Source organism: Vicugna pacos, chromosome 2 (assembly GCF_048564905.1).
Source record: "Vicugna pacos chromosome 2, VicPac4, whole genome shotgun sequence".
Lineage (NCBI taxonomy): Eukaryota > Metazoa > Chordata > Mammalia > Artiodactyla > Camelidae > Vicugna > Vicugna pacos.
In genome coordinates this window covers 84,040,260-84,051,949 of record NC_132988.1, presented here as the reverse complement: position 1 = coordinate 84,051,949, position 11,690 = coordinate 84,040,260, and the positions used below count along the sequence as shown (strand labels likewise).

Sequence of the window (11,690 nt, the reverse complement as noted above, 5' to 3'; positions counted from 1 at the left end):
GGGCTCCACGTTGCTGAGTCCAGCGCTCATCTCTCTGCCCTCATCTGACTTGTTCTGTCAGAAGCGTCGATCCAGTTGATGAGATTCTTCTCCTTGAAACCTTTTCCTTCTCTTTTGGAACATCACATTTCGTTTTCCTCCCACCTTACTGGCCTTCCTTCTCGGATTCTTTTGCTGGTTCTCCTCAGCCTCCCCTTCTGAATGTTCAGTGCCCAGGGATCCGTACGTGGGTCTTTTCTGTGGATACTCACACCCTAGGTGAGCTCATCCCATTTATGGCTTTAATACCATCCATGTGCTGTGACTCCCACGTGTATGTGTCCAGCCTAAACCCCTTCCCCGAGCCCCAGATCTTACATCTATTTTCCAGCTGATATTTCTACTTGAATGTTGAAAAGAACTCTCCAACCTATCCCATCTAAAATTGAGCCCCTGATAGCTCTCCATCTCCTACTACCAAAAAGAATAATCCAAATGTCTTTCCTCCAATTATCTAGTCTTTTCGGCAAATCCGTCATGCTTTTCCTGACTCCTCTTTCTGTTGCACTTCACATCTTGTCTATCAGAAAATTCTATAGGCTCTAACCTTACAAATATATTCAAAACTGAATCCTCACTCCACTGCTACTACCTGACTCTTAAGACATCTTTTTTTCCATTGAAGTATAGTTGATTTACAATACTGTGTTAGTTTCTGGTGTACACCATAGTGATTCAGTTATATATATATATTTTTTCATATTCTTTTTCATTGTAGGCTATTACAAGATGCTGAATATAGTTCCCTGTGCTAAACAGTAGGATCTTGTTGTTTATTTATTTTATATATAGTAGTTAGTATATATATACACACACTACAACTTACTTATCCAGTCATCTGTTAATGGACACTTAGGTTGCTCCCATATTTTGTCTGTTGTAAATAGTGCTGCTGTGAACATTGGGGTGCATGTGTCTTTTTGAGCTAGAGTTTTCTCTGGATATGTGCCCAGGAGTGGAATTGCTGGATCATATGGAAACTTTAAGAGGTCTTCTTGTTTATGCCTTTGTCTCCTATCCCATGCTCATCTTCATGGCCTAGTCTCAACATGCTAACCACACTGATTCTACTAAAACATTAATCAGATTGTGTCAATCCTCCAAAACCACAGTGGCCTCAGAGTAAAAGCTAAGTCCTTATTATGACCTAGGTGGGCCCTTGTGATCTACCTCTCACTTGCCTCACCCACTTCACCTCCTGTTAATTACACCCTTACTCCCTCTACTCCGGCTGCTCCACCTCCTTCCTCAGATATTCTAGGCATGCTTTCACCTCAGGACCTTTGCACTTGCTCTCCCCTCTTTCTGGAGAGCTCTTCCTCCAAATATCCACATGGTTCCCTCCTCAACTCCTTTCGGTATTTACTCAGAAGTCACCTTCTTAGACAGGTTTTTCCCTGGAAATCTTGTCCAAAATTCAATACCCTCCTGTTCTTATCCCCCTCCCATTCTTATTGTTTTCTCCCTTCCTTTTGTCATTATTTAATATTTATATACATATATATATATATATTTTTTTATACTATAGTCAGCAAAGTGATCTTTCTCATAAGGTCTATTGAAGGGGAATTCTTACTAATAATTCTTACAAAGATTCTTACAAGTCTGTGTCATTATCCAGAAACTTGGCACACGAATGTGAGCATTCACATAATTCATTCTTTTTTAAAAAAACTAAGCTATAATTGACATATAACATTAATTAGTTTCAGGTGTACAACAGAATGATTTGGTATTTGTACCCATTGCAAAATGATCAACACTATATAAGTCTAGTTAATGTCAATCACCTTACCTCATTAAACACATTTTTTTCTTGTGATGAGAACTTTTAGGATCTCCTGTCTTAGCACCTTTCAAATATGCAATATAGTAACAATGTTCATACATGCTTCTCAGTTGTTTTCTCTTGGGCACTATGTCTTCTCCCATTGCATGAGGACAGGGCTATTTGTGTTTGCTTGAATCATTAGTATCCTCTCATGACCTACAATAGTATTTTCATATGAAAAAGGAAAGTAAGCAAAATAGTGTAATTGTCCTTTGAAACCCATGCTCTATATTTATTTGAGCATAACTCCTAACTAAATTCAGTCCTTGGACAGGATGGTTTTCCAAGTCTGGAGGCCCATTTTCGGTCTAGAGGAAGCCAGAAAGATTTTCTATCCATGCCATTTGCTAGCTCAGAAGTTTCCATAGCATCCCATCGCCTTAAGGGAGCAAGTGCATCCTTCCATCATCTATATCTTTCCAGTTTTATCTCCTGCATCAGCGCTATGTTTGTCTTCTCCAGCCAGACTAGTGTATCCACTACTTCTCCCAATGGCCGTGAGCCACTCTTCCTCCATATTCTTTCTCATTCCTTTCCCTCATCTGAAACACCCTCCTTCATCTCCTCTGTCCAGCTATGCAGACCCACCCCATCCATCATGGCCTCTTTCCTTCTCCACTTGCTGAAATCCAACTAATCTTTCGACTCGCATCATGACTCCTTTAGAAAGTCTTCCCTTAATACTCAAGATGGAATGAAATGCTCTGTATCTATTAAGTATCTAGTAATGTTCTCTATAGCATTTTTTCCCAACATTATTCCAGGTCGTGTCCCAGCACCAGAGTAGAGCAGTAAAGTGAGGGTCCACAGCACAGAGTCAAGAGCCTAAGTGTATTGATTCAAATCTAGGTTCTGTCACTCACTGGTTCTATGACCTCGGGAAGCAATGTAACCTATCCATGTTTCAGTTTCTTTCTCTATAAAATGAAGACCACTATAGTACCTATCTTACAGAGTTTTATGAGGATTAAATACATTCATATGTAAAATATTTGGAAGAGTGTCTCTACTCTTGAGTGTTTGCTACTAGTGTTGCCACTGGTGCTGGTGGTTGGCAGTTCATTTTCATTCCACTTGATTTTGGGAATACAACAGAACAGTTGGATTTCTTTCCAGGTGTTTAAAATATATACCTTAATTTTATTAAGCAATGGGTGCCTCATTTTTCCCCCTTTCTTTCTCAGTTTGAAGGTACAGGTGAGTTAAATCCATTATAAGGAATTCTTGGCACTGTGAACAATTTCACTGGTTTCTCTTCTGCATATGTGATGTACAACCATATGCAACTCTTATTTATTGAATTACGCCCCTGTGAGGAACAGAAAGATAAAGACAAGCTCCTTCCCTGACCACTATCTACAGAACCACTGTCTCTTCAGGAAGATCAGCATAGACACAACTCACTTCCCAGCATCTGCTGTATGACACACAGTCTGCGGTTCTTTTATTTCTATCTTAAGATTTCAGCTTTCCTCAGCCTCCTATTCACGTCTTTTTTTATATATATATAATTTTGAAATCCAAGATGCATTAGTCCATTTGAACCAGTCTCTTGCTTTAATGTGGGGACACAAGATGTTAGTTGTAATCTATTAGTGCCTGATGAAACTGTTTTTGAAACCCTGCCCATTAACCTTTAACCCTGAGGCCCGTGCATAGTTTCCTCTTTCATTAAATGATTCCCTCACTTACCAGTGGTATTTATGAGTTCTTGGCCCGGCTTGAACCTTCCTGGCCTAGTCCAGAGACTGGGGAGTTTCCAGAATGATCCTCCCAGGCTTCTCTGGGGACACATCTCTGGCTGCCCCATTTGTCTCCCACCTCAATTCACTCCCTTCTCCAGCAAGTACAGTTGCCTCTGGTCCTCACTGTGGTGGTTATGCAGCTTTGCACTTACTTTGATAGATGTTTAATCAGGTGTGCAGGTGAAAAGATGAAAAGTGAAGGGTAGATGTTTCTAAATATTTCTTCAGAAAACAAATTCAGTAATATTCAGTCTAGCCTCTTGTCTTCCCCAGAGGCTCTGGCCTCAGCATCTCCTTTTCAGCGGCAGCCCGAGACACTGATTCCTTGAAGGTGAAGCCTGAAACGACAGCTTAATACCCATGAAATTGTTTTTTCATGCCTATTAGTGTCCTCGCTCTTCATGCTAGATAAACAGGCTCAGAAGTGGTTTATATGCCAGGTTGTTTTCCTTCTGAAAGATGATCCTTAAAGTAACTTCAGAAAACAGAAGGGCAGCTCTAGAGATGAAAAAAAGGGAAGCCATGACTATGTTTAAAAGCCTTTCCGTAGCTAAGATGCTGTTCACAGAAGCTGTAAAATAATCTTCCACCAGTGACTAACTTTAAAGTAATTGAGAACAATAGGACTTACAAGAAAAAAAAAATACCTCTGAGGATAGTGTCTTGGGTCATTTTCCTGAAGGTAGTTGAGATGAAACAAAAAGTACTCCATAGCCTGTTATGGGCCACTTCAGGAGATAAAACTCTGAGTATTTAACTCTTGAAAGGGACAGAGAGTTAGCAAATAATGGCGTGGATGAGAAAGGTTGTGGTAATGGCTCATTTTCCTGAAAAATCAACAAGACTGGCCAAGAAAGAATGGACCTTCCAGATTGCTTTGGAAATCCTCCAGTACGTAAGTTTCACCTTTACGATATCTTTGTAATCCAGGGTCAGGGACTGTGGGTCAGCTTTCCCAAATGCACTCAATGCCCTTGAGCACAAAGGGAAGAACCCACACAGTTTAAGATTCTAGCTTGGAGAAGTTGGATGGAAGATTAGAAGACACACTAAAACCCATCTCAGGAAGCTGGAGAGACGGCCTTTCCCAGGGGGGCTATGACCACGCTAGAATCCCAAGTGTTTTGGTGGACAGAGCCCTGGCTTTTATTCAGGTACAGGGATCCCCTGCTTTCTGACAGTTCACTTTACTGCACTTGGCTTTTATGGAAAACCTACATTAGTATCTGCTTTATTTAACCAAAAGAAATCCACAGAGGATCTTCAGTATTACAAAAAAAAAATAAAAAAGGCAAAAAGTGAAAAGACGGTTCGGTGTTGGTTTTGCAACAGCCGTTATAGAGGCAGCGTGCACCTGAGCAGTGAGAGCAGCACCGCCAAGCTCCCTCCCCAGGATTACACTCAACATCTCAGCACCCAGCTGCCATAGCTCTGAGCTGTGTCTGTGAGCATCGGTGTTTCATCTCAATTTATTCTGTGCCTACATTAGCAAGACGTATTCTAAGGTAATTGCTTCTTTATGCCATTTCAGCTTAGGAAACGTTTCACAGGAACCTCGACTTTCCAATAGTAGGGGGAAATTTTGAACACTCCAATAAAATGGCTATAGCATTTACAAAAGATTGGAGGACGCCACGTGATTCTCCAGGCCAAGGACTACCACTGGGCTATGAAGTTCAATCAATGGCCACAAAATAAGAGGAATAAAGAAGGATTTGAAATCTCTAAGCTCAAGGAGATAAACAGAGAGATGAGACCTTCAGAGGCAGACAGAGAAGCAGAAGCTGCAGGATCTCCATTCACGGTTCTCAGAAAAACAAAGTTGCGTCAGACGAGACTGAATGACGAGAGGATTTGACAGCAGGTTCCAAGGAATACACAAAAGGGAGGCAGGAGGATGGTTCTTGTTGAAGAAGGGTTTTCTGGAACGTCATCAAAGAGGACCCTATCTAATTAGTCAGAGCCTATCAGAGACACTCGTGAAAAGAAGCTTAAAACCAACACTCATTAAAATGAAGGTCAGATTCTTTGGTCTCAATGAAAGGACCTTTGTCAGAAGGTAATTCAAGGTGCTCTTTACTGAAAAAAAAAAACTGGGTGAGATGCTGACATGAGAGCATAGAAGTACTTCTCCCCAATTAAAATAAAAATAGAAGGAAAACCAGCTGTGTCAGTGTCTTTCTCTTACCTTATTTTATCTTCTCAACAATATGTAAGGTTATAAAAAAGGAAACAGAGGCTCAGGGAAGCAAAGCAGTTTTACCAGTGTTACCTAGCTAGGAAGTTTCCACCCAAATTTAAATCTGGAATTGAACGTTTCCAGGGTCCTTCCTATTTCTGCAGCATGCTGCCTCCATATGGGCAGTGGTCTCTGTGTGGATGAAAGAGGAAAAAGACCAAGATAATGCTTGGAAGAGGAAAGTATGAGGTCTTTCTGTGAATGATTTGTATCAGAGAAAGAAACTACGAATGGAGATAAAAAATCCTCTCTTGGAACCTCAGAGCTGGTTACATAAGCACCAGCTGGATACTGGGGATGAGGTATTAAATGTGCAATCACTCTTCTGCAGACCTGAAAAGCGCTCAGCCAGATGGCTAGTGATCAGCACGGACTCTTGAGGGAAATCACTGCATCCCAGTTACTGACAGACACCTTACTGAGGATAAGTAACATGGAAAAAAATCAACTTGAGACTCACAGGAAAAGTATTGACAAATCAAGATAAAGGGAATAGGAGACTGACAATACAGGAGTCATTCTTCAGAGCAGGAGTGGCAAGCTATTTTGTAAAGGTCCAAATGGTAAATTTTCTAGGTGCTGCAGACCATACTGTTTCTGTCACAATTACCAACTCTAAGGAAAGGCATGAAAGCTGTCATAGACAATACGTAATGAAAGGGCGTGGCTGCGTCCTGATAAAATTCTATTTATCAAAACAGATGGCAGACCAGATTTGGCCCATGAGCTGGAGTTGCCAATCTTTGCTCTAAAAATAAGGAAATTAAGAAATATAAATGATCAATAAACACTTGAAAAATATTCAGTTTAGTAGGATTCCAAAAATTACACATCTAAACAGTAATGCAATTGTTGATCAACAAACAAGTGACAAAATATTTTTCAAGAAGTTATTGTTAGAAGAGGTTCAGGAGCCACTGGTGCTGCGCTGAGACGCTTCAAAGCCTTATTAAGAATGTCTGGATCCCCATGAAGCCCTACTACACCCGAGCTTACCAGGAGATTTGGGTAGGAGTGGGGTTGATGGGCTTCATTGTTTATAAAATCAGGAGTGCTGATAAAAGAAGTAAAGCCTTGAAGGCTCCCAGTCCTGCACCTGCTCATGGTCACCATTAACCAGCATTATGTGGATAGAACATCAGTCTGGCCGTGTTGGTTGGGAACGTGAGACATCGCGTTGACTTGTGGACATGCCGCTGCCCTCATGCATGAATAAGCATACCTGTGAGAACCACGCAAAAAAAAAAAAAAAAAAAAGAGAGAGAGAGATTCAGTAGAATGATTTTATATACTTCTGACAAAAATATAAATAGGTATAATTTAGCTTAAAATTACGTGTTGTAGAAAAGTATGTATATATGTGTAATATATATGTATGTTATGTTAAGTGAAATAAGTCGCAGAGTGAAAGACAAATATTGTATGATATCACTTTTACATGGATTTTTAAAAAGTCAAACTCACAGAAACAGAGACTAGAATGGTGGTTACCAGGAGCTGGGGGTTGGGATAAATGGGAAGATACTGATCAAAGGGTACAAACTTTCAGTTATCGGATGACTAAGTTCTGGGGATCTAATGCACAGCATGATTATGGTTAACACTATATTGTACACTTGAAAGTTGCAGAGAAAGTAGAGATCAAATATTTTCACCACAAAAAAGGCAATTATGTGAGGTGATAGATGTGTTACTAACCTTATTGTGGTAATCATTTCACAATATGTATGTGTATCAAGTCATCACATTCTACCCCTTAACTTTACACAATGTTATATGTCAATTATATCTCAGTTAAGCTGGAAAAAAACATACACGTGCATATATATGTACCAGTTTTGTAAATATATATTTAAACTGTATAAGATGAAGACAGGGCAACGATCATAAAACATTAACAGTGAGTTAGGATATAAGAATATAGGAGCGTGCATCTTCGTCTTTCTGTATTTCAATTTTTCTACATAAACATTTTGTAATCAGCAAAAAATTTTAAGATACAAAAGGAAACTCATAGGTTTTTGAGGCAGACCTGATCTGAAATCTCTGTTACACTCTAGCTGATGATATTGGGCAAATTACTTTATACCTTTGACTCTCAATTTTCTCATTAAAAAAAATTTAATTACATTTACTTCCCATAAGGTTTTCAAGGAGTTCATATATATAGAAAGCATCTGGCATATATTAGCTTCTCAATAAATATTAGTTACACTTTCGGAAAGATACAAATCTGGGATCGCACAGAAAAGGCTGAGAGATTAGGAAACTTGGGAATGATCGTTGTAAAAGTTTTGAAAGTTGAAGTGTGGGACGGCCAAGGGAGTTTTTGCTCATGGTGGGGGGAGCAGGTCAGGAGGGAAGAGACAGATGGAGAGTGAAAGAGAAGGAGACAGAAAGAGGGGAGAGTAGGGTGGGAGAGGAGAGAGAGAGAGAAAGGGAGGTTGACTCTTGTTTCAGAGAGATTTCTGTGAATAGTGGGTAATGGATGTTTTTCCTTGTCAGGATTCAGGGGACTGTAAAACAGTTTCAATCAGGATCTGAGACAGAACTGCAGGAAGAAAGCACTCTGGTTTCTTGTCTGAACACAAGAGCTGAAAGAACAACCTTCTCTTCAAGGGAAGCCAGCCAAGAGGCCCTGGGGACTAGGGGCCAGGGCCAAAGTCAGGGTTGAACACAACAGAACGCTCGGACAGCGAGCTTGATGAACAGGTGCGCCTTGCGAGGAAGGTGGTGGCTGCATCACGGAGCCCACCGCTGAGAGCTTGTTCCCTAAAAGTCTCACAGGCTGCAGAACTCCTTGACGAGCCTCGGGTCGCAGTGGAAGCACTCAGGGAGGTGATGGAGGAGAATGGGAGACAAGAAGCAAGGAATACCAGAGAGACACAGTGAGAAAGGATTCGTCTCTCCCAGCAGGGTCTTTGGAGGGGAGGAAACTCCCACATCGCTGTTCAGGTCACCAGGGAATTTTCCGCTGACAGAGCCCCTGACGAGACACCAGAGAGGCGTCAGCAGCAGTTGGGCAAAGAGTTCCTCAAATGTGCATTGCTCTTCTCTCCTCCGAGCACCACACGAGGTGCATCATCACATTAGAAGCACTTCCCAAATTCTCCTTGTCTTCTCTCTTCCCAACATTCCCGCCCCCACCCTACACCCCACTAAACACACAGGGGTGCGTACATGCATGTGCACACACGTCTGCTCTTTTGGCTGACTCCTTTTTTAGACCTTTATTTCTCAACGTTGGCACCCCTGTCTCTGACCTCCAGGAAGGTTAGCTGTGGCTTCTAGAACCGTACGCTGAAACCTGTGTGGCCCTCGTTGCTCTGCAGTGGTATTGCCTGCATGTTTGTCTATCTCACTCACCAGATTGTGGTGTGAAATTTGAGGACAGAGATGCTCTCTCATGGTCCTGGTTGCCTTAGGTTCCCAGCACAGCATCCGGCTCACTAATGTAGCTGGTCTTCTCTTACAGTCACTTTGGCATGTCTCCTTCACCAGCACACCAGCAGCTCCCCTTGGTGCTTTAAGACCCGACTCCTAGCACACGAGGCACAGTGATCTCATGAGTCATAGGGTGAGAAGCAAAGGGGAGCCGCAGGCAGCAGAGACCTGTACATAACAGCGCATGATGCGCTTGGGCTGTAGCAACAGAGAGAACCAGAGCTGCAAACCAACTGCACAATTTCAGTCTAACTCACCTTCTGTCAGTCTTCCCCTGTGTCTCACGTTCCTTACGATATAGTAAAGCGTTTGCCAAAGACTGGGGAGAGATAAGTGTACAAAATCTGTCTACCAATCTCCAGTTTGACTGCTTGTTCTTGCTCTCCATACAATCTTGAATGTAAACCTGTAGTCTCTCTCTCCTTGGCAATAGTCGGCAACCCATTCTTGGTAGAACTGTGGACATGATGCCCTAGTTTGTAAGGAAATCAGAACAATAACTACTATTTACTGAGTGCTTACTCTAAGTCATGTCCTGTGCTAAATGTTTTATATACATTATTTCATTTAGTCCTACAACAAAACTCCGAGATGAACATTATTGTCCCAATTTTGCAGATGAAGAAACTAATGGAGTTTGAGTAAGCTGTCCAAGGTCAACATCAAAAAAGTGTTATAGTCAGGATTTGAAACAAGTCTTTCTGTCCTGTCTAAACTGTACTGCCAAGAATTTTGGATAAAAGGGACTCACTAGAGATCACTCAACAAAAGTTTAGTTAGGAAAGAGCCCAATCACAAATTAAATGTTCAACTACGATGGTGAGTTATCTAAAAGTCCAGGGGTCGTTGGACTACTGAGAAGCATTTAGCCTTTAAGAGACTTAGGTTGTAGGGGTAGCAATCACAGACCTCAAAAGCATGTTGGAAGATGACCCCAATTAACACCACTGGGCATACTCAGTTTGGCTGTAATATCATGTAACTACTACAACATCCTTAAAGCTCCAGGTTCTGTTTTCAGAGTCACTGATGACAGGTTTGTTTTCAGAAAAAACAGGTAGAGTGGGATAAAGATTCCCAGTGGATATTTAGTCTCTAGCGGTGTCTATGACCCACATTTTAAGCCCTAGAAAAAAACACAGAACACTTGCCAAAAGGTCTGTCCATCATGTTGGTTCAGACAAAGATAAACCCAATTAGGTATAACTAACAAAATGAAGAAAGTTGCTGAGTAGAGGAAAATTCCTCACCGTTAGAAAAGGCAGCAAGACAAATCTACTTTTCTAGGGGGTTTAAGAGTGCCTGGGGTAATGGGATTAACTTTGACATCTGTGCTTAGATTCCAACCTTTGGTGGTAGGAAAGCTTATAGCTTAATTTTGCAAGACCCAGCATGGAACCTTTGTTGGCCAGTAGGGAGATGGCGTCTGAGAAAATTGGATTAGAGCTTCTGATATAAGGACTTGCAAGATCAAGAAAAAGTGCAATTGAAATCGTCATTCTAAGTGAAACACGACAGAAAGAGAAAGAAAAATATTGTATGATATCACTCATATGTGGAATCTAAAAAAAAAAGACACAAATGAACTTATTTACAAAACAGAAACTGACTCACAAACATAGAAAACGAACATGGTTACTGTGGGGGAAGGGTGTGAGAAAGGATAAATAAGGAGTTCAAGATTTGCAGATACTAACTACTATATATAAAATAGATATATAATAAGTTTCTCCTGTATAGCACAGGAAACTATATTCAATATCTTGCAGTAACCCATAATGAAAAAGAATATGAAAACAAATATATGTATGCATATGTATGACTGAAACATTGTGCTATACACCAGAAACTGACACAACATTGTAAACTGACTATACTTCAATAAAAAAAATTCTTAAAAACAAAACAAAATAAAATAAATACTGCCTTTCCTTTAAAAAAAATAAGCAATTGTACCAGACAAGTCTTTCCTTGTGTGATATTTTAATTTCAGAAAAGGCTACAAGCGGGATAACCAAACCATCCCTGATCTGTCCCATCCAGCGAGTAAGCTGATCCTGGACTGCAACAGCTTTTGCTCCTGGTAACTGGGAAGGATAAATCCTTCTTAAAGATCATAGTTTTGAGCCCTTATTTCCCTCTTTTTAGAAAAAAGGACAACAGATCATGAAAAGTAAATTCCAAGAAGAAAGACTCCTCCACGTTCACTTGTTACAGATGTTCCTACTTGTATTTCATCACCCATATCAATCAGCAACCACCTTCCCTTGTTCTACCCCAAAACTACCCATGAGCTTGTCTCAGTGGTGATGCCCTTCCCAATGTTCTCATAACCCCTATCATGTACCCTACTGCATTATAATATAATAATGTGTCATCCCATATGAGGATG

The 11,690-nt window shown here is 40.8% G+C and overlaps 1 protein-coding gene across 1 annotated transcript; it reads left to right on the top strand.

Annotated features, from left to right (window-relative positions):
* Positions 1 to 4,402: 4,402 nt before the first annotated feature.
* LOC102528990 (ATP synthase subunit ATP5MJ, mitochondrial) lies at positions 4,403 to 7,038 on the top strand. Its single transcript, XM_015249769.3, has 2 exons — positions 4,403 to 4,510; positions 6,758 to 7,038. The coding sequence occupies exons 1-2, from the start codon at positions 4,403 to 4,405 to the stop codon at positions 6,968 to 6,970; spliced, it is 321 nt and encodes a 106-aa protein (XP_015105255.2). The 3' UTR covers positions 6,971 to 7,038.
* The last annotated feature ends 4,652 nt before the right edge of the window (positions 7,039 to 11,690 follow it).